This window comes from Heterocephalus glaber, unplaced genomic scaffold (genome assembly GCF_053883595.1).
Source record: "Heterocephalus glaber isolate CG9 unplaced genomic scaffold, H.glaber_assembly_v1.0 deba00001504, whole genome shotgun sequence".
NCBI lineage: Eukaryota > Metazoa > Chordata > Mammalia > Rodentia > Bathyergidae > Heterocephalus > Heterocephalus glaber.
The window spans coordinates 15,056,047-15,080,061 of NW_028258324.1; the positions used below are offsets into that span (position 1 = coordinate 15,056,047).

Consider the following 24,015-nt stretch of genomic DNA (forward strand, 5'->3'; position numbering starts at 1 on the left):
CCAAATGTTTCTGGGCAGACGAGTGCCATGACTGACCAATTTCAAATGTCAAATTATTATTTCATTACTAGAAGAACCATTTCTTATCCTTCTGTTATGGTTTGTGTTTAGATGTCCCTCAAAGCCTCCTGTAGATGAGGTGGGCCTTTCTTTTTCAGAGGTACTTGAATCTGGAATATGTGATGCTTAGGTTAAGGGCATATGATTACTAAACCACTACATGTGAGTGATTAGTTTGACATCGCCCTAATATTGATAGTCTGAATAAGACAAAAGGGGCAGAAAGATGCTGTTACACCCCCTTGTTGCCCTTGCTACTACGTGGGAGCCATCTTGTTTCTCCTCTTCAACACTTGTTTGTCATCCCTGGCTTGGAGCCAGCTGATTATGGACTGAAACCTCTATGAACGGTAAACCCTTCCCCTTTAATTTTTGGTGCTGGGTATTTTGTCTCAGCAATGAGAGAAAAGTAACATACCTTCTATCTCTGATAAAAACTTTTTATTGCCATGTTTTCTGTATTCACCGACAACACAGTATTTTAGAAGAGTTCTACAGTTCTAAGAATATTTTTTCTAAAAAAGGTTTCCAAGAGTTTATTATATTCTAAAACCAAAGCAATAAACCACTTTCTATGGGGGGGGGTGCATAAAAAAACTTTTTATTGCCACTGACTTTCTTGTGAGATAATTAGCACACCTCACATTCAATAAAACTACAAAAAATTGTAGGCACGGTTCTTGTGGGATGTGTGTATGTATGTATGTATGTATGTATGTGTTTACTTGTGTGTTACTGGGGACTGAAGCTAGGCAAGTGCTTTACTACTGAGCTACATTCTCAGCCCTAAAAGCATAACCTTTTTTGGCCATGTTTCCTATAACCTGAAGATGACACGGTGACATGGTAAAATGCCTCCTGTCAATGTACTCTATTTAAAAGTTACAAAACATTAGAACAATGAAATACTATTTCACTCTTATCTATAAAGAGAACAGCTCATTGAAGATCAAATTATGTACCTAATACAAAAAATCAGAATCAAATACTTACCAAATAGTTACAGCATTGTTACTATAGTGAAATGATGTGCAATGGGGCTTGAAGGGGGGCAGACTGAGCATAGAGTATGTCTTAGTGGGCATTAGAGGAGCTTCAGGAGTATTTTTCCTCTCAAAAAAAAAAAAAAGAATGTTATTTCATGAGCACCTGACACTCCATACATCTCCATGAAAGGCAAGGAAGGGTGGGTAAGAGGATCATCTATCCACATTATGATCCTTGCTTAGGAACTTCATATCCATAATACGACTTTAACTCTAACCTAGGCTCAGTATATATTTGTCCTTCAATAGACAAAACAAAGTGTCTATTGTCTAATCCTACCCTAAACTCAGTTGTAAAAAGTATACATATGAAATCTCCTGGAGAATGCACAGTACATTTACATCTTTATAAAGTTCATATATTATTGATCAATTAAAGACAAATCATCATGTGGCTGAATGTGATATTTAGAATGAACTAGTTTGGTGTCTCATAGAATGACTTTTTCTTAATTGCACTGTCAATATTATATTTAGTGTCAACCCAGTGAAAGACAGTTATAAGAGCCAGATGTTTTAGTTAAATATTGTTTCACCTACTACAACAATGCTATGAATGGTACTGGTGCTTACATCATACACTGTGTCTCCATCACAAGATTTTTTTTTTTTTTTGGTGTTTTGAGATGGGGTCTCACCTTGACCTTGAACTCACTATGTATCCTAAGCTGATCTGAAACTCACAACAATCCTCTTGCCTCAGCCTCCCAAATGCTGGGTTTACAGGCATGAGCCACTACATCTGGCCATAAGGATTTATTAAACATTTCTCTCAACTTGTAGCATCATGAACTACAAACTCATGAATAACTAGCTTGTTTTTATCTTATGGGTTTTTTTTGTGTGTTTTTTTGGTGGTACCAGAGATCAAACTCAGGATCTTGCACTTGCCAGGTAGGTGCTGCACCACTGAGCTATATCTATCCTTGGTCCATCTTATGGTATTCTGAATACTATAAGAGATCAAGTTTTCCCTTTGCTTTATCCACAAGTCCTATAGAAATCAGAGAACTAAATATGTACCCCCAAACATGCAATTAATTATACGAGATCTTATTGTATAAATACTGGAAAGCATGCTATTAACACTTTTCTTATTTATAGTCAATTAAATATCCTTACTAGTATTTAAAAAGTCAAAATTGTGTATATTGGGGGGGAGTGAGAGTAAGAGATTACCTCAAATTACTTATGAAACATGATGAGATAAATCATAAGTGAAACAAAACAGCACACATATTTTGCATCTATTGTGTAGGAAACTGAAAGACAGAAATAGCAAGATAAAAATGACATTTCTCATTCTTGGTGACCTAACAGAGATATAAATTTGTCGCCTTATTAATATGGAATTCAAATATAGTATATTCAGAATATCACATGTAAAAACATGAATATATTTTCAAAGGTTTGGTATAAAGACAAGCTACTTAATTACTGAGTTTAAAATGCTAGCATCTCTTATTGTTTGACAAGCTTTGAGAAATAAGGCAAGAATCAACTATGTAAGTGCTGATTAATCTTAGCTAATTATATATGGGGGGGGAGAGTCTTGCTATGTAGTTCAGGATGTCCTTGAACTCACTATAAAGCCCAAGCTGGCCTTCAACTCATGGTAATCTTCCAGCATCAGCCTTCCAGGTGTCAGGATTACACGTGTGCCATTATACCTGGCTATAGCTAATAATCTTTCTTTACCTAATAATATTTTTGAGTGCCCAGGAGGAGGCTCCCCTGCCGCCATTCCACTGCTCCTAGGGCAGAGAAGGTGAGCCAATCCCGGCGACCAGGAGGAGGATCCCCACTGCCATTCCACCACTCCTAGAGCAGAGGAGGTGCGCAGGCACCAGCAACACCCCCCACCCCCACCCCGTGGAAATGAGAAGACACATGAACTAGCCTCAAAAACAGACTTCCAGATCACCTACAGCAACCCCAAAGGGAAATGAGATGGAACAATCTAATACTCAACTACCTGGACTCCTTGAACTGGCAACAAAAGAGGATCTGGAAAAAATGAAATTGGAAATAATTTCTCAGATAACAGCAAAGATTGTGCCCTTAGTGCAAGACATGATTAATAAATCTAGAGAGGACACAGATAAAAAAAGAGGAGCTGAGGCACATGATGGAATCCCAACATAGGAAATAAATGGAATCCATAAAACATATGCAAACAGATTTTGAGGGGATTAAAAACTCTACTGAAAGTCTATACAGCAGAATGAACCAATGTGAGGATAGAATTTCAGATATAGAAGATAAGATTGCAATTAGTGACCAGGAAAAGAAAAATTGCTTCAAAATTGTAAGGGAACACGAGAAATCAATCCAGCAGCTGCTAGACGATGCAAAGAAGAATAACATAAGACTGATTGGAGTCAATGAAGAAACAGGAGAGAGTGCAGATGACATAAAAAAACTGTTCACAGAAGTGATGGCAGAAAACTTCCCAAGGAGGGGAAAAGAACTTGACAGATAAGTGAGGCATAAAGGGCTCCAACTAGCCTTGATCAAAAAAAATCTACACATAGGCATATAATAGTTAGGATTCCAGAAACCCAACAGAAGAACAAAATTCTACAAGCAGTTAAAGAAAAGAAACAAATCACATACAAAGGAAAGCCCATCAGAATCACAGCAGACTTCTCAATGCAAACCCTCAAGGCAAGAAGAGCTTGGAGTGATGTATTTCAAGCCCTAAAGGAAAACAGCCTCCAACCCAGATGGATGTACCCTGCAAAACTATCTTTCAAAATGGATGGAGAAACAAGATACTTTCATGATAAAGAGAACCTTAGGAGCTTCATGAATTACAAACCAGCATTCCAAAAACTTTTAGACAATATCCTAGGAAAAGACAATGAGGATCACAACCCCAGGAAGCCCAGCAGAATGAATCTGTTGGGTGTGACAAATTAAACGCAAAGGGGTAGAATCCAACAAAAAGAAAAAGTCATGACAAGGCTTTTAAAACTTTTAACTTCATCTCCCTAATGAGTGTATAATTCAATCTTATTATTGTACTGATTAGTATTTTTCTGATTCTAGTGTTGCACACCTTTCCTTGTGCTGTACTGGCTATTTATCATCTTCTTGTGTCTACTTTTTAATTAGGTTGTCTATTAATGAGTGGTAAGAGCTCTTTATATATTCTGGTCATAGGTTATATGCATTGTAAATATGGTCTGTTTAAGGACTAATTTTCATTTTAATGATGTCATTTAAAGTTCTAAATTTTGATGGAATCTCATTTATCATTTTTTTTCTTTTATATATCATGTCTTTTGTATCCTAGGTAGTTCTTGCCTACCCTGAATTCATAAACATTTTCCCTTATAATTTCTTCTTAAAGTTTTATACTTTTAGGCTTTCATATTTAGGTTCATAGATCCTTTCAAGTTATTTTATGTATGGAAGTAAAGGGTTGAGGTTAACTTTTTATATATGGATACCAGGTGTTCTAGTGCCATTTGCTGAAAACACTATCTTTCCCTCAGCTCTTGAACTGAGTTTATAGTCTATAAAATATTAATGTTAAATAATCTTTCAAAACTCAGTGGACCATATGTGTGTGGTTCTACTTCTAGATTCTCTGTTTTATTCCAATGATCTATATATCTTTCCTTACACCAACACTGCCTTGATTACTGTAGCTTTAGAAGAAGTCTTAAAATTAGGTACCAAATGTCTTACAACACTGTTCCTTTTTTTTTTCTTTTTACTTTTCTAGGTCCTTTATACTCCAACATAACTTTCAAATTTCAATATCCAATTCTTTATTTATAGCAAGTATACACAGACCTGAATTTTTATATATACCTTGTGTTTTCTAATCCTGCTAAATTCAAATACAAGTTCTAGGGACTCCTAGAGATTTCTTAGTATTTTCTCTGTAGATGATCATTTCATCTACGTATAAAGATTTTGCTTCTGCCGTGCCAATCCTATCCTAGTTGTGTCATTTTATTGCCAGACTATTTTGGTGGGGACTAGGTTTCAAAGTTTAATGGACAGATAAAGAGTAAGCATATCTGCCCTTGTTCCCCACCTGAAGGAGAAAGCATTGTATCTTCTCCATTCATACAAGGCATTCTCGCTGGAAGTATGGAGTACATGTCTTTAATTTATTGAGAAGTTTCTGTTCTACTTCTAGTCTCCTGATAGCTTTTACCATGAACAGCTGTAGAATTTAGTCCAATACTTTTTCTCCAACTAGTGACAGGATCATATGGCTTTTTCCTTTCCTCTGTTAAAATGATGACTTTTGGGGGTGGATCTTCCAATGCTGAACCAACACTGCCATCCCTATAACAAAACCACTTTCTACATCCTGCCAGATCTGACTTCTAATAGTTTGTTTTGTTAAACAGATTTCTATCTATGTTCATACTTTTTTCTTCTATTATCTTTATCCAATTTTAGGATTAGCACAATGTTGAGTTCCTAAAATGAAGGGAGAAGTGTTCCTTCTTTTTTCTGCTCTAATTGTTTGATATAATTTATCAGTTAAAATGTTTATGAGACTGCTGTTGTCATATAGGTAGGTTTCCAAGCTAGGAATATACTTTCTTTAATAGGTGCTATTCAAATTTTATATTTCCTCCAGAGTTAGTTTCATTCATTTGTCTTCCAAGGTACTTCTTAGAATTGTCAAATTTATTTCAAAACAGACTTTTGTAAAATGCTTTCTATATCCTTTTAAATTCTGTAAAATCTGTGGTAATATCTCCTAGATCTTGATATTGTAATTTTAAAAATGTATAATTGATATTATGTAACAGGAAGTAAAGGTCTAAAGGAGCAGGGGAAGTAGGAGGGGTAGGGGAAAGGAAAGAAGGGAAAAGAAAAAATATGAGAAAAGGAAAAAAATGGAAACAAAGTCTTTGCAAATAGGGAAGGGTGGAGGGAGTGAAGGGAGGGCAGGGAAAGGGGAAAAAAATAAGAACCAAGATACTCATGTAATGGTACAAGAATCTTTCCCAATGATGTACGTAACTGTATTTTATACCTAAAATGTACCAATAAACTTAATGGGGGGAAAAATTAGTAAGAAAAACCTAATAATATTTTTAAAACAAAAACAAAAAATGTTATTTATAAACATATTGACAAGCTTCTGGCAAAATTAAGATATAGGAAATGAAGCAGTATTATGGATGAGCTGGCTATAAAACTGAAACAATCCCAAGTATAATGGGCAGGAAAAGTCCTTCACTATCCATGAATGTCTAGGATATGATCTGGAAAAGAATAACAATAAAGAACCATTCTAACTTGGGCTCTGTAAAAATAAAGAGAACCTACATATTCTGAAGAAATTTGCTGAAAAAAATCATTATCCAATAGTCAGATTGTCATTTTAAACCAAGTTATTAACATTATTCATTTCTAAAGAAATCAGATAATTTGCTAAAATGATTGATAGTTTTGAAAAAGTATAAAAACTGATCTATATTTACAAAATGATGGAAATTTAGTTTTCTTAATTTAGAATCTCCCATGATAATAAGCATAAAAAAGAAATTCTTGCTTGAGGAAAATAAAGTAAAAAAAAAAAATCTATTCTCCAGACTTCTATCACATAAAATTCTGTGAAAATTGTCAGTTTCTGATGTCTCAGTCACCGAGTCTTCTGAAAAGTTGAAATTTTAAAACATGGTTATGATTCATATAGCCACATAGTTTTATCATTCAATTTCAGTAAACTTTCAAAGATATACTTTTTCACAAGCCCTAGAACATTAGGAGAGCAACAGAGGTAGGGTTTATCATGCAAAGGACTTTGTCACTGTGATAAACAGGGAGGTGTCAAGCCAACACACAGACTGCATTCCTACACTTACCAGTTAAAAACCTTCTGTGTTGGGCAAAACACGAATTTTTTTCACATCAACAGCTTAATTTCCTTCTTGTTTCACAATATGGTCAAAATCTACTATATATATATATTTTTTTTTCCTTTAGATATCACACATAAAAAAATATCAGTAGCATGAATAGGCTGAATTCTTGTGTTTTTCACAAACTATATCACTTTGCATCTTTAGTCACTTATAAAAGGGAAAAAACTGTTTATTCTACACTCATAACTTTGGTCACCAAGTATGTGGAGCTTTTTCCCACACCAATCAATTTTCTGGACACCAACTGGGTGTCCTGTAATTCAATTCTGACATTAATGACCTGGAATTAGCACAGGCCCCACATGTTAAAGGCTTAGGTCCACAAGACTGCTCCTCACCCTCACCCCTACCTCCCAGCCCATTTCTGATGCCATTTGGAAGTCCCAGGTTGTCATCTGTATTTCTGGTCAATTGGTAATCAACTGGAAGTTACCAAAAACTCCTTCCTGGGGTTCAATAATTCACTCAAATGGCTCTCAAAACTCAGGGCAACATGATTATCAGTTTATTATAAAGGATATTACAAAAAAAAGGATATTACAAAAGACAGAAATAAACAGCCATAAAGGTATACAGGGTGAGAACCAAAAGGAGTCCTAGCACAGCTGCTTCTTTCCCAGCAGAGTTGGAGTGTACTACCATCTCAGCATATGCATGTATTCATCAACCCAGAAACCCTTTGAGCCCCACTGGTTAAGAGTTTTTGTGAGATTTCCATTAAATAAGAATGGCTGATTAAATCACTGGTCACAGGCTAGGTGGTCTCTACTCTCTCCTAATCTGGAGGTGAAAGGGTGAGACTGAAAGTTCTAATCCTCTATCCACATGGTTGGTAACCCTGAACTGAAGTTATGTAGAGGCTTTTAGCCACAATTAATTTGACATACATACAAATATATACATACATATATTCCTATCACTACCTAGATTTTGAAGTATTATAATAAAAGATGCTTCTATCACTTAGAAAATTACAAGGATTTTAAAAGCTCTGTGGCAGACACCAAATATGCATTATTAAATCACAATTTGTGGCTGCTCCTTCCTATCTCCCATGCCATGAGCTCTTTATCCTCTGTATGTGGGGGTTTTTTTGGGGTTTTTTTTGGTACCGGGGATCGAACTTGGGACCTTGTGCTTGTGAGGAACTTTATCCTGTGATGCCTCTCTGCCATGCCACTCTGCTTTGGAACCAGCTGATTATGTACTGAAACTTCTATAAACTTGTGGGAAGATGGCAGAGTGGTGAGCAGCAGAGAAGGAACCTCTCTGGGATTTGGTCTCCAAACACTGGAATATAGTGGCATGAAAAGGAGAAGGAGGAGGACAGTGTGTCCCCAGGAACCAGGAAGGATCTGAATTGAGAACTTAAGTCCACAGGGAGAGGCAAGAAAGACTTCAACAAAAAAGAGGAAAGTTGCAGGTGGCGTCTTGCCCCAGAGTATGGACTCATGGCATAGGAAGGGTACCTGGAACCTGTAGGCACACAGTGACTACTGGCAACCCCAGAGGCCTCCACAGAGAAAGGCACCAGTGGAACAGAGCAGTGGACACAGCAGACTGCAGTGGCTGGTAAGTTATTTGGGGTCAGACCTCACCCAGGAGAGGACAGCTGCCTGACATATCTTGGAGAGGGGCTAACTGAGCTCTGAATTCAGGAACTACTGTCCTGCTCCATTTGTGGCTCTTGCTGTCATGGTGAGGGTGCCAAATTCAAGTGGGCAGGGGGTCAGAGAGCAGAGCTTAAGCCAACAGAAGGCTCACAGACTGTGGCACACTCAACAAATCCGTTCCCAGCCTCAGAGCCAGAAACCAGCCTGAACTTCACTGGAACTACAGGTACAGGCTTGCTGAGATTATCCACAACCCCACCATAAATCAGTGACTGGCTTGGTGGGATTAAACAACTCAGATTTGGACTCTGTCTGCCCACACTGTCTACCAGGAACAGTAGAGACACATCCTGAATGGGACGGGGTCTTTGTTCTTCTTTCTCTCTATTTTTTTCTTCCTTATTTTGTTCTTTTTTTCTCCCTCTTTTCTTGTTTTTGTTCTTCTTTTTTTTTGTCTGTTTCTTTGTTCTTTTTACATGAGTATGAACATGGTTTCTAGATATTTTTGTTGTGGTTGTTCTGTTCTACCCTTGTTTTTATTTCTTCCTTCTCTCTCTATCTTCTTCACAAGTTTCTCAGAGTTTGTATGATCTTCCTTTGTCCATGAGCCTTGCTTCTTGCTTCTAAAGTCATCTTCTAGTTCTCTATCCCCTCCACCACCAATCCTTTCTACATCTTTTTCCTTTAGGGTAAAATCACCATATTGAGGCCTTATTTATTGCATACAATTTTCTGACTCATTCAAAATTTTGTAATTTAACCACAAATCTAGTTCACACAATTAGAGGTGGCAAATTAATATTTACCACAGCTTGTCATTTTCTAGGCTGTCTGATGCTATTTCTATTACTGATTATACTACTTAGGCAAGTGATATAATTGTGCCAATCAGTTTTTCTTCCTGCTATACCAAGATTTAGATTGCCTAAGGGTCTTAAAAAATACTATAGGCCAGTGCCAAAGAACTGGGTGGTGGGAAAAGTAGGCAGAAACTTCTCATCCCCAATAAATTGAAGAGGTAGGATCTCGCAACAGACTCAAAACCCAAAAGCCAGCTACATCTGAAAGACACCAATGAATAGTCATTTCCTAAGGGTTCTGAAAACGAGCAATAAAGCTTCTTGCCATAACAATCTACAAGCATCAACCAAGGAATTAAACTTAAAAAAAAAAAGATGAAGAAGAGGGAGGAGGAAGAGGAGGAGGGAGAAGAAGAAGAAACTTAGACTTTCAGGTCACCAAAGGCAACTGAGAGGGGAATGAGGTAGAACAATCTGAAAGCCATCTACCTGGACTCTGAAATGGTAACAGCAGTGGCAACAAAGCAAGTGAATGAGCCTCTACAAAAATTCAAAGCAGAAATAATTTCTCAGATATCTACAGAGATGATGACCAGAATAAAAGACATGATTAGTGACTCTAAAGCAGATACAGATTTAAAAAAAAAAAAAAAGATAGAGAAACTCAGGAAAATGATGAAAACTATGAACACCCAGCATTGAAAAGAAATGGAATCCATAAAATACAAACCCTTAAGTCAAGGACAGCTTGGAGTGAAGCATTTCAAGCCCTAAACAAAAACAACCTCCAACACAGACTGATGTACCCTGCAAAACTACCTCTGAAAATTGATGGGAGAAATAAGATTCAAATAGATATCCAGAAGATTAAAAACTCCAATGAAAGTATAAGTAGCAGAATGAGCCAACAGGAGGTCACTATCAGATACAGAAGACATGATTGCGGTTAGTGATCATGAAAAGAGAGATTTCTTTAACACAGTAAGGGATCATGACAAATCAATGCAGCACGTGCAAAGAAGACTAACAGAAGATTGATCAGAGTCAATGAAAATGCAGGAGATAGCACAAAGGACATTAAAAAACCTGTTCACAGAAGTAATGGCAGAAAACTTCCCAAACAGGGAAAAAGAATTTGACATACAGATAAGTTAGGCATATAGAACTCCAATTAGCCATGACAAAAAAAAAATACCAAAGTCTTCCCCAAAACATATAATAGTCAAGATTCCAGAAATTCAAAACAAGAACAGAATGTTAAAAGCTGTTAGAGAACAGAAACACCTATACAGGAAAGCCCATCAGAATCACAGCAAACTTCTCAAGACAAACCCTCAAGTCAAGGACAGCTTGGAATGAGGTATTTAAAAGCCCTAAAGGAAAACAATCTCTGACCCAGACTTAGGTACCGTGCAAAACTGTCTTTGAAAATTGATGGAGAAATAAGATATTTCCACGACAAACAACATCTGAGTAATTCATGACCACCAAAGCAGCACTCTATTGCTCCGAAGGATACTCTAGACAGAGATAACAAGGATTACAACTCTTATGAATCCAAACAAAATGAATCCACAAGGAAAGGCAAGAAATTAAACAGAGGAGGAAAGAAGGGAAACAACAACATGAAAATAACATGACAAAGATAAATCAATACATTATCAATTACAACCATCAATGTTAATGGTTTCAATTTATCAATCAAAAGAAACAGATAGGCAACATGGATCAAAAAGCAAGATCTAACAATATGCTGCATACAAGAAACACATTTAATTCAAAAACAAATTCATAGACTGAAAGTCAAAGAATGGCAAAAATATTCCATGGGACTGAAACCTAGAAAGAAGCAGGGCTAGCAATTCTATTTGCAGACAAAGTAGATTTCAAGCCAAGACTAAATAAGAGACAGCGAAGCTTACTACACATCCTCGTAAAAGAACAATTCAAGAGGAAGAGACAACACTCCTAAATATATATGCACCAAATACCAGTGCACCCAACTATATAAAACAAACATTAACAGACATGAAAAATCAAATAAGCACTAATACAACTGTAATGGGGGACCTCAATACCCTACTGTCATAAAGAGATCAAGTAGACAAAAAAATCAACAAAGAAATAACAGAATTGAACCAAACTTTTGAACAAATGGACTTCAGAGTATTCCATCCAACAACATTAGAAGACACATTCTTCTCAGCAGCACAAGGGATGCTCTCCAAAATAGACCACATACTAGCTCACAGAACATGATTACGTAAATGCAAGAAAATTGAATCTGTCCCATGAATACTGTCAGATCATAGTGCAATTAAATTGGAACTCAATGGCAAAAGAAAGCACAAGAACATCAAAAACATATGGCAATTAAACAACATGCTGAACAACTAATGGGTCACAAATGAAATTAAAGAAGAAATTAGACAGTTTCTACAATTAAATGATAATGCCAATACAATGTACTGGAACTTATGGGACACAATGAAAGCAGTCCTACAGGGAAAATTTATAGTGATAAATACCAGTATCAGGAAAACAGTGTGGGCTCAAATAAATTAATGTTGAATGTCAAGCATCTAGAAAAAGAAGAAAAGTCAAGCCCAAAGCTTATAGGAAGGAGGGAATTTTAAAGATCAGAGCAGAAATTAATGCAATCAAGACTAACAAAACAATACAAAGAATCAATGAACTGAAGAGTGGGTTCTTTGAAAGATTCAATGAAAACTGACAAACCCTTAGCCAACCTTATCAAAAAAGGAAAGAAAAGACTCAAATCCATGCAGTAAGGAATGAAAAGGGTGAAATCACAACAGATCCTGCAGAAATCCAGAAGATCATCAATACCTACTTTGATAACCTGTATTCTAATAAAATGTTAAATACAGAAGTAGACAGATTTCTAGATATATATGAATTACCAAAACTGAATCAAGAAGATACAGAAATTCTAAATAAACCAGTAGCAGCCAATAAAATTGAATATGTAATTAAAAACCTACCACGGCACCGCCTGCCTCGCAAGCACAAGGTCCTGAGCTCGATCCCCGGCACAAAAACAAAACAAAACAAAAAACCTACCAATAAAGAAAAGTCCTGGCCCTGATGCATTAATTGGTGAATTCTATAAGAAATTTAGAGAACATCTAATGCCACTACTTCTCAAACTCTTTAATGAAATTGGAAGGGAAGCAATACTCCCAAATTCGTTTCTGGAAGCAAGTATTACCCTAATAGCAAAACCAGAGAAAGACCCAACCAAAAAAGAGAACTACAGGCCAACCTCCCTAATGAACATAGATGTAAAGATCCTCAGAAAGATACTGGCAAACAGAAAGCACCAAATCATCAGAAAGGTTATACATCATGACCAAGTTGGATTCATCCCAGGGATGCAGGGATAGTTCAACATACACAAATCAATAAATGTAATAAATACACTATATTAACAGCCAAGGACAAAAAACATATGATCCTCTCAATAAATGCAGATAAAGCATTTGACAAGGCCCAACACTCATTCATGATTTAAAAAAAAAAAAAACCTACTGAAAATTGGTATAGATGGTCTTTATCTCAATGTGATAAAAATTATCTATGACAAACACATAGCTGACATCATACTAAACAAAAACTGAAAGCTTTCACTCTAAAATCAGGAACAAGACAAGATGTCCACAGTCACCACTCTTATTCAACACAGTTCTGGAAACAGCCACAGCAATTAGACAAGAAAAAGAAATAAAAAGAATAAGGACAGGAAAGGAAGAAGATAAATTATTATTTGCAAATGACATGATACTGTACATAGAAGACCATAAAAACTCCACCAAAAGATTTCTAGATTTAATAACCAAATTCAGTAGCGCAGCTGGATACAAAGTCAACACTCAAAAATCAACAACCTTCCTGTACATGAATAACAAACTTATGGAGAGAGAAATTAGGGAAACAATACCTTTCACAATAGCATCCAAAAACCTGAAATACCTAGGAATAAATCTAATGAAGGAAGTAAAAGACCTCTACATTGAAAACTATAGTACTCTGAAAAAAGGAGATTGAAGAGGTCATCAGAAAATGAAAAGATATCCCTCATTCCTGGATAAGAAGAACCAATGTACTGAAAATGACCATCCTTCCAAAATTGTTGTACAGATTTAATGCAATCCCTATTAAAATTCCAATAACATATCTCACAGAATTAGAAAAAACAATCCTAAAATTCATTTAGAACCAGAAGAGACCTAGAATAGCAATGGCAATTCTGGGCAACAAAGGCAAGGCAGGGGGTATCACAATCCCTGACTTAAAATTATACTATGATGTTGGGAGCAATGCTACATAATTCTAGGGAAAAATCATTTGGTTAGCCTAGTTCTCTTGCCTACAGCCCAGCTACAGAATAACTCCAGTTTGGCCTCCGGTCACAACTGAGACTTCAGTGATCCAGTGATGCTGTGATTCTCCAGGACAAGAAACATCCTGGGAGAACAAACACCTGCTCAGTTCCTCATTGTTCTTGGACTGATTAACATCTTGTTTGCCGGAGATGTACTGAACTCTCTACAAGCCTTCCGTTACACCTTGTTTATCCCAATGTGAATTATTGAACTCTCTGCAAGTCATCTGTTACATTTGTTTCTCCCGATGTACTGAATAAAAGGTGTGGTAAGCTGGGGGCTTTTGTCTTTGCTGCCCAGAGCAGCACTGATCAGACCCAAAGCTCAGCTTCTTCTCGGTCTCATTTTTCTACCTTTCCTGTAATTCGCCGTGTGCTGCCGTGGCTCGCAGGAGACCAGGACTAACTGCAGAGGTTCTGGTAACGTCCCCTTCCCCTGTCCCCTACACTATGAAAGCTACTGTGATAAAAACAGCATGGTACTGGCAAAAAAAACCAAAACAAAACCCAGACCCGAGGATCAATGGGACAGATTGGAAGATGCAGAAACAACTACAGACATACTCAATCACCTTGTCTTTGACAAAGGAGCCAAACACCTTCACTGGAAGAAAGATAGCCTCTTTAAACTGACTCTCCACTTGACAAAAATTAAAACTAGATCCATATATTTCACCATGCACTAAACTAAAATCAAAATGGATCAAAGATCTAAATATTAAAATAGAAACAATCTGCTGGAAGATAGAATAGGTAGAACTCTTGAAGATACTGGCATAGGCAGACTTTATGAATAAAACTTCAGTCCCACAGGAACTATCACAAAGAATCAAAATTGGGATCTCATCTTATTAAAAAGCTTTTGCACAGCAAGAGAAACCACCAATAGAGTGAAGAGACAACTCACAGTGTGAGAAAAAAAATTTTGCCAGCTATTCCTCAGGCAAAGGACTGATATCTAGAATATATAAAGAACTCAAAAAAGTCAGACCCCTCCCAAATTTAAAGACCCAATCCAAAAATAAGCATCTGAGATGAATCGACACTTCTCAGATGAACAAGTAGAAACAGGAAATAAGTACATGAAAAAATGTTCAACATCACTGGTCACTGCAGAGACACAGACTAAAACAATGCTGAGATTCCATCTCATTCCAGAAAGAATGGCTGTTTCAAGAAATCAACCAGTAACACATGCTAAAGGGGTTGTGAGGGGATAAAGAACCCTTCACTGTTGAGAGTGTAGACTGGTGCAACCTCTGTGGAAATCATTGTGGAGATTCCTCAAAAACTGAAACTGGAGGTTCTATTTGACCCACCTATTTCCCTTCTTGGTATTTTCCCAAAAGAATTAAAAGCATCATACCACAGTGATATATGCACACCTATGTTTATAGTGGCACAGTTTGCAATAGCTAAATCTTGGAAACAGCCCAAAGGCCCATCAACCAAGGAATGGATAAAGATGTGTTTTTTTAACACAATGGAGTACTACTCTGCCACAAAGCCGAGCTTGAGACATTTACATCTAAATGGATGTACCTTGAGACCATACTCTTGAGTAAAATAAAGCAAACACACGTTTAAATACCACATTGATTTTCTGATGTGAGAAAAAGAAAGGGGAAATGAAGACTAAAATGTACAATAGATACTGGGAAATGGGAAGAAAATGTTCAAATTAGAAGTGGAACAAGGGACAGGGGTGGGGGGAGAAGGGCAAAGGAAACAAAGAAAAAATGGAAACATAGCTTTTGTGCATGGAGGAGTGGGGAAAAAAGAAGCAAGAGGGCCGGGGATTTAGCTCAGTGGTTCCGCCGCCTTCCTCGCAAGCGGAAGGACCCAAGTTAGTTCCCTGGTACCAAAAAAAAAAAAAAGAAGAAGCAAGATATATTAGGTACCGGTACAAATTCCCTATGATAAATATTATCATTATGTATACCTAAAATGTACCAATAAATGTTTTTCTAAAAAACAAAATCACATTTTGTAAAGAGGTAGATTTGTACTGACTTATTAAGGAAGGAATACTGTGTGACCTGTAAGTATACAAAGATATTAGAGACAGTTGCATTTAATATTATTAATTCATTGCACAAATAAGTATTTAATGTTAGGAACTGAAGAAAGCTTTTGTACAAAGAGAGAGGAGGTGCTTTCCCCAGTCTGGCCTGACTCATCCTATTGGTTGAACACTTGAATCAACCCTTGACAAAAGGGGAGACCCTTCCCCAAGTAAAAGAGAATTCTTCCTTTGTGACTGCCTTGGGAGCTAGGACACCAGCTTTTTTCCTGTTATAAAACTAACTAATCCTGGCTCTTCCACCACCTCAAGCCTGCTAGCTTTCATACAGGAAATACATCATTAGCATTCTTGGTTCTCAAGTTTGCAGATTCAAATGAACTAAAGGCTTTGCTGCATCTCCAGCTTTCTAAATTACCCTGCAGATACTGAAGTGCTCACTTCCATAATCATGTGAGCCAAGAACTTATAATAAATATCTGTATATATTTACTATTTTCAGTGCTCACTTCGGCAGCACATATATCTACCATTTTCATTTAGTTGTGATATGTATCTATCTCTACCTGCTATGCTTTGGATCTGAAATGTCCTACCAAAGCTCAGGCGTGGAAGGCTTAGTCTACAATGGAGCAGTGTGAAAAGTAAGGCCTTTGAAATGAGACTGGATCATTAGGGTTCTAACTTTATCAACTGTTAATCCATTTGTGGAATCATAACTTAATGGGCTACTGGGGCTGTGAAAACATTAGGAGACGGAGTGTAGGTGGAAGAGGTAGGTCACTGGAGATGTGCACATGAAGGAGATATTTTGTCTCTTCTCTTCTCTCTCCTTCTACCCTTCTCCCTTTCCCCTCCCTCCTCCCTCTCTGTCTTCTTCCTCTCCCCTTTCCCTCTTTTTCTCGCCCCCACTCTCTCATTCCCTCCTTCCCACTCTCCCTTTTGGCAACCACACGGTAGTAACTTTGCTCCATAATATGTTCCTCAACATGATGTTCTGCTTCACCACAGGGCCAGAAACAGAGCCATGTGACCATGGAATGAAACTACATAATGAGTTCAAGGCTGGCCTAGACTACATAGCAATTCACTGTCTCAAAAAAGGAGGAAATCCCCAAGAAACTCTACCAAATATTTACTAATACACAGGAATATCCAAGATGTACTAAAAGAGAATAATGATTACAGAATAATGTATAGAAAAATAGAATAATGTATACAGCACCATCTCCTTGTTCTTTAATAAATCAATTAGCAATAAAAGAAATAAAACAAAAACCTTTTTAATGCATGTAAGTGTGTCTGTGTATGTGTGTATGTGTGTGCTTGTATAAACATGGAGGTCACTCACAGGGCTTGTTGAGTTTAAATCCCTTATGATAGTAAGAAGATGGAAAGGATGGGCCAAGGATTTAGCTCAGTGGCACTGTGCCTGCCTCACAAGCACAAGATCCTGAGTTCGATCCCTCGTACCCTGCCCCCCCCAAAAAATCAGATTTTGGGCTCGGGATTTAGATCCGTGGCACTGTGCCTGCCTTGCAAGTGCAAGGTCCTGAGATCGATCCCTGGTACCAAAAACAGAAACAGAAGATGGACAGGAGAAATTAATGCCTTTTTCTTAATTATGTCATCTCAATTGTGTCATTTTTTTGTGTGTATTTGGTTTTGGTTTTCTGAGACAGGGTCTCACTATGTAGTTCATGCTGGCCTTGAACTCACTATGTAGCTTAGGCTGGCCTGGAACTCTCAGCAATCCTGCCTCAGCCTCTTGAGCACTGGGATTACAGGTGTACACCACCTTGCCCAGCTCATGTTATCTTTTTACAATTGAAAAGAATCAATAAGGAAACTTTATTTTTTAAATTTTTTTATTTATTTTGGTACCGGGGATTGAACTCGGGTCCTTGCACTTGCGCAGCAGGCGGCGAAACCACTGAGCTAAATCCCCGGCCCAATAAGGAAACTTTAAATTAAAAGACAAACATGGTGCCAGGGATTTAGCTCAGTGGTTTCGCTGCCACCTGCTATGCAAGCGGGAGAACCCGAGTTCAATCCCCGGTACCAAAAAAAAAAAAAGACAAACACAAAATTACCTTTAAAATAAAATACACAAGCTAACTGGCCATGACCACAACTCATTAAAAAAACAAAATCTAAAGTCTGGTGTGGTGACAAACACTTGTAACCACAACTCTCTGGGAGGCCGAGGCAGGAGGATCCCCAAAAGTTCAAGCCCAGCCCACGCTATTTAGGAAAACCCCATCAATCAATTGATCAATAAATAAAGAAATAAACAGGTAGACAGGCTAGGGATGAAGCTAAGTACAAGGGCCCTGGGTTCTATCCCTCATACTGCAAAAGCAAAATAAAACAAAACAGGGTCAGGGCTCAGTGGTGCCGTGCCTACCTCGCAAGCACAAGGTCCTGAGTTCCATCCCTGGTAACAAAAGAAAGAAAAAAAAAAACCATCTAGTTGAGGATTGAACACCAAAGCCCTTAATGACTGCTACTCAAAGAATATTTTTAATAATATACATTTAGTGGTTATATTTTGTTTGATTATTGTTTGCTTTGTTTTTTGGGTTGTTTTGTGTTATTTTGAGACAGGGTCTCACTATGTAGTTCAGCCCGGCCTTGAACTCACTGTGTAGCCCAAGCTGGGCTCAAACTCATGGCAATCCCCCAGCCTCAGACTTCCAAGTGCTGGGATTACAGGCATCCACCACCATATCTGTCTGATTGCTTTGTTTTGTTTGAGACACTGGGAATTGAACTCAGGGCCTCTTGCATGCTAGGCATGCACTTTTCCATCAAGCTATATCCCCACTCTTTTTATTCTTTTAAGACAAGGTCTCCCTAAATTGCCTAGGCTGGCCTTGAATTTGTGATCTTCCTGCCTTCGTCTCCCAAGAAATACATACACAAACACACACACACACAGTGGAGTGATTACTATAATCAAATAAACATATCTATCACCATACATAATTATCTTTTTTTCCCTTACTGAGAGTACCCAAAATCTATCTTAACAAATTTCCGGTATACAGTACAATATTATCAGATACAGATCTCATGTTGTACATTAGATCTCTAGAATTATTCATCCAAATTATCTAGAATTTTATATCCTTTGACCTATTATCTCCATTCCCCAACTCATTATCCCCAAAAATATTTAACATACATGTATAAAAGCAAGAGACTAGTAATTCTTGGCAAGGTGCCCATGAATATAGCCACATGCCAACAAATATTTCAAACTATAAAATAGAATAAAATAAAATAAAATAAAAACTAGACAATTTGGGCCAGGGATTTAGCCCAGTGGTTCTGCTGCTTGCCTCGCAAGCGTAAGGTCCAGAGTTCGATCCCCAGCACCAAAAAATAAAATAAAACTATTTCAAACTAATTAAATCTCTCTCGGATCACAAAACTATTCTCTTAATTTTCTGTCCAGCAAAATAGAAAAAAATGCATTCTTTATACTTTAAAGCAAAATGCCTTGTTAGGTTTTTATTTAATTGTATGGGTTTGTGCAGTCAATACTCTCATGTGTCTTATGATCTATAATGATCTATTTTCTTTCCAGAAGTGGTATTACATTTTCTCTGTGCTCAGCAAGAAAAAAAAATGGGGATGGGGGTGGGCGCTTCAAGAGAAGCCTGGAATGAAGCTCCAAGTAAGCTAAGAGGAGAGTAAGCTTACATAGAAATATGTGATCTATAGTTTTGGTTTATATTTCACTTGTTGAATTCCTGATCAAAAAAACAATTTCTTCTACATAATATATACTTGACAAATAATGTCAATCTTTCCAATAAATCTCTAACTATTCAAAAAAGACTTTAAAACAGAAATACCCTATAGTCTTACAACGAATCTCCAAATTCTATCTCATGGAACTGGTGGGTACGGGTAGAGTTTAATCTCCTATAGGACATCATTGAGCATATGAAATACCATGTAGCAAATTCAAATCTTATATACTCACTTTTACAGTTTCTTCAGTGTTAAGTTTATTTCCCTTAACCAAAACAATTTGGAAAGGGTTGTTATTGTCCCAAACATGCTGAAAAAGAAATAAATACAAAGGTATTGTAAAAAAAAAAATTCTCTGGCAGCAATGAAATCATCTCTCAGTTCTCACATATATTGGAAAATTACAAAAAGCTCTGAAATAACAACTGAAAAATCACATATATTAAATTAACCATTATAGCCACTAGCTCTTGGTTTTCACAGCAAAACATAGGCAGCATTCACCACTGCTAAGAGAAATCACTAAAATAAAAAGTATCAACAGGGGCTGGGAATGTAGCTCAGTAGTAGAGTGGACTGCCTAGCAAGCACAAGGTCCTAAACTCAATCTAAAGCACCCTACCCCCAAAAAGAATCAACAAATAGTATTAAAAGCTTTGGATAAATTGACTATTTGAAGTAATACAGATGTACTCACCTTGGCAGCACATACTATACACTAAAATTGTATCAAGACAGAAATATCATCAAGGAGTGGTTAAATGCACAATTTGTAAAGACTGAGTAACTGATAAAAATATATTAACTATTCAAATGAACACAAACTTACATATCTATTTTATATATTCTAGAAAGGTGCCTTTGATACATGTCTAATAGTAAAAGAATTTGGTATTAAAAATGTAGGCATATTATAAAAAAAACATTATTTCAGTTAAGAAATGAAATATACTAGTAAAGCAACTATTTCTGTGCATCTCACTTTTTCCACCAGAATGTCTCAAACTGCTCTTTGAAGTTCTAGGCTTAAGGTCCAATCTCTAACTTCATGGCATTTTTTTGCTACCAAAAACATAAATGGTATATTTATAGTATTTGTAGCTTGAGCAAGTTAAAATAAAATAATAGCCTGAAACTAACTTTAAGTAAATGGGTGATCAGTTTTTGGTAAATATGCATTGGTTTTCACAGAAAGAGGAGTAAAGGAAATATGTGTAAGACTTAGCATATAATCTAACAATATCACAAGCCGTCTGGAGTTACAAGGCTCACACATGGAACTTACAGAAATAATTCGTGTTTTCTTTGGTGGTAAGGGAAGAGGAAAGTTAGATGAATTCCGGTTTATGGCAGCCTCTATGGCAATCATTTCTTGCTCATACATCTTCTTGATCTTGTAGCATTCCACAAGCACAAAATGGGGCAGGGCCCTGTTCACAACACAGTTCCGGACATACTAGAGAACAATAAGGGAGAAATGCACTTTCAGGCAGAGATATTGACAGAATAAAATCAATTTGAAGCACTATGCCAAGTGCACTGTACAAACACATCTTATACAACATATCAGGAATATGATCATTTAAAACACAATACATTAAATAGCTACCATTAACTGAATATCTAAGAACTTAACTGAACTTGACACATAATTACATATTGATCTTCACAATGCTCTACACTTTTTTAAGACTAGCCGCGTTTAATATCTTAAAAAAATGAAACTCAAAAGAGTTAAGTTAGGGCCAATGATTTAGCTCAGCGGTTCCACCTCCTGCCTTGAAAGGGCAAGATCCTGAGTTTGATCCCCGGTACCAAAAAAGAAGGGGGGCGGGTAAGTTATACAACTAGTATCTGTAAAACCTCAATTTGACACAGATCCACTTATCTGACTCCAGAGTCATTAGTTCAATGGTGGCAAACATATGGCACATATGCTATAGCGGGCGCACAGAGCCCTCTCTGTTGGCACACAGCCAAGTCACCCCAGCAGTCAAGCATCAGATAATAGCGCACAGAGGGCCCATGTGCATGCTCAGAAAAGAGTAGTGGCACTAGGTGATTACATCATGAGCCACAACTCACCCAAGCTTTCAAATGGCCAGTGTGCTGCCAAGGATAAATGCATATATATACACATACATGCTTGGACTGGCTGTGAGTTTTAATAGATTCATTTTTATTAACACAAGAGTTTAGTTTGGGCCGGGGATTTAGCTCAGTGGTTCTGCTGCCTGCCTGGCAACCGCAAGGTTCCGAGTTCGATCCCCAGTACCAAGAAAAAAAAAAAAGTTTAGCTTTGAGTTTTCTTATGAAAAATTAAAATTTATTATCTAAGATTTAGCAAAGAGATTTTCTAATTAAGAGACTGGGATTTTTTTAGTGTTGTACTGCCCCCTGGCATATTTGCATCTGCACTATCATAGTTTGCGAAGAATTTATGAAAACATGAGCAAGAAGCCATGTGTGGGGCCATATGCCTATAATCCCAGCACTTTGGAGGCTGAGACAAGAGGATCACTGCCAGTTCAAGGCAAGTCTGAGCTACACAGTGAGTTCAAGGCCAGGCTGAACTACATAGTGAGACCCTGTCTCAAGAAAAAAAGAAATGAAAAGAAAGAGCAAGGACATATATATTTGCTTGGACTGGCTGTGATTTTAGTAGAAGTCCCCCACAAGGTCGGAAATGCACTCAGATGCCTTTTTCAGAGCAGGTCAAAAGCTGGTGGTCAGTGGAACACTGCTCCCTTGCTCTGGTGGTCAGAAAATTCAAAAGGAACTCCAGCTGAGCATCACTGGTCTAGATGGTTGATTCAAGGAATATCTCATTCTGTAGTGTTAACTAATAGTGTTAACTATTTTTGGTACAATGATAGATTTATATTGGGTGTTTCTTTTTTTTTAAATTTTGTGTTTATGTGGACTCCAAGTCTTGAACACCAAAAAATAACTACAGCAAAAAAGCAAAACTGAAAACAGATAGTGTATGATCATTCCAAGAGGCCTAGACAGAGGGTCATTTGGAGTGACTGAACACAATGGGAAAGTGTTAGGTATTTTGTGTGGTGAAAGTGTTGTGTATCCCACATCATGCATCAGATGGCATTTTGACACTAAGCACAAAAGTGCTGCTGAACTTGGTGAAACTGAGTTTCCTGAATGGAAATTCAGGCAGTATCATTCCCAGTGTCTTAGTTTTTAAAACTACTTTCTAAAACAAATAACAGCTGCCAGCTTTCAAATTTCACACAGAAAAAGATGGCAACCCCTTCTCTGATGGGGATTTTTTTTTTTATCAAAACGTGACTGTGCTGTCTGGGAGTGATCTCCCAAACAAGAATAAAACTATGCAATGTGCTGAGGGTGGTGGTGGCTCAATCCTATAATCCCAGCACTCAAGGCTGAAGCAGGAAGAATGCCACGAGTTTGAGGCCAGCCTAAACTACACAGCAAGATCCGGTCTCAAACCCCTCCCCCAAAAAACTAACACACCTCTGTGATGCCATGTAGCAGAAATATTGTTAAAGATCAAGTCCTGCACATGGCCAATGATGTTAGCAGCTCACCACTAACTTACAAAAGGCAGCCGGTTACTCCATGTGCTTGCATAAAAGCACAGATATAATTAATCATGCAAGGCTAGCAGTACTTTTGCGTTATGCTCTTGGTGACATCATGGTGTCCTTGCCTGGAAGAACACAAGGGACAGATTTCTACAATGCTGTGATAAAGGCGTTTCTGTCACAAGGTATAAGACCACAGAAAGCAGTTTCAATCACTACTGATGGGGCATCTTCCAAAGTGGGGCAACATCTGGTTTTATATATAGTTTTTTGTTAAAGCAGCAAAAAATTAGACAATATCCTCAAAGGTGTCACAAAAATAGTGAATTACATCATGGCTCATGCACTTCATTTTCAACAGTTTCAAGCACTTCTTGATGAGGTTCAGGCACAGTATAATGGTTAGGAATAATAATGTCTGGTAGCTAAGCAGAGGACAAGGCCTAGAAAGATTTGTAGTCTTCTTGGATGAAGTTAAGCTGTTTATGAATAAAAAAGGGAAGGAATATCTACAGCTCACTGATACAGCTTGTCTTAACAACTTCATATTTTTTTACAGATTTTACACTACAATATACTGAACAAAAAACTACAAGGTACAGAGAAAACAGCAGAACAGATGTTTTGTGGTACCAAAACATGTGAAAGAAAACTGTAGGTTTTTGAACGAGACCTTGAAAGTGAGCAGCTGAAATATTTTCCAAATTTAAAAATGTATTTGGAAAATTCTACATTTGCAGACAATCCTACAAGTCACCAGGAAATCTATAAGGAATTTTCTAGTATTGTAGCAACTGCAAAGGAGAAAAACAAAAATTTCTTTTTGAGACAGTCTCA

General features: G+C 37.3%; 1 protein-coding gene across 6 annotated transcripts in view; it reads right to left on the reverse strand.

Annotated features, from left to right (window-relative positions):
- The window catches only part of Pik3cb (phosphatidylinositol-4,5-bisphosphate 3-kinase catalytic subunit beta), a 172,754-nt gene that overhangs the window by 54,099 nt on the left and 94,640 nt on the right, over positions 1-24,015 (reverse strand). For 4 of the 6 annotated variants that reach the window (XM_021249649.2, XM_087186226.1, XM_087186227.1 and 1 more), the window contains 3 exons: positions 20,901-21,071; positions 19,848-19,925; positions 18,261-18,290 (listed from right to left, as the gene is read on the reverse strand). In XM_021249649.2, coding sequence (XP_021105308.1) covers positions 18,261-18,290; positions 19,848-19,925; positions 20,901-21,071 — 279 coding nt within the window. The remainder of the gene's footprint in view (positions 1-18,260; positions 18,291-19,847; positions 19,926-20,900; positions 21,072-24,015) is intronic. The other 2 variants (XM_004834330.3, XM_087186229.1) reach the window with 1 other exon arrangement.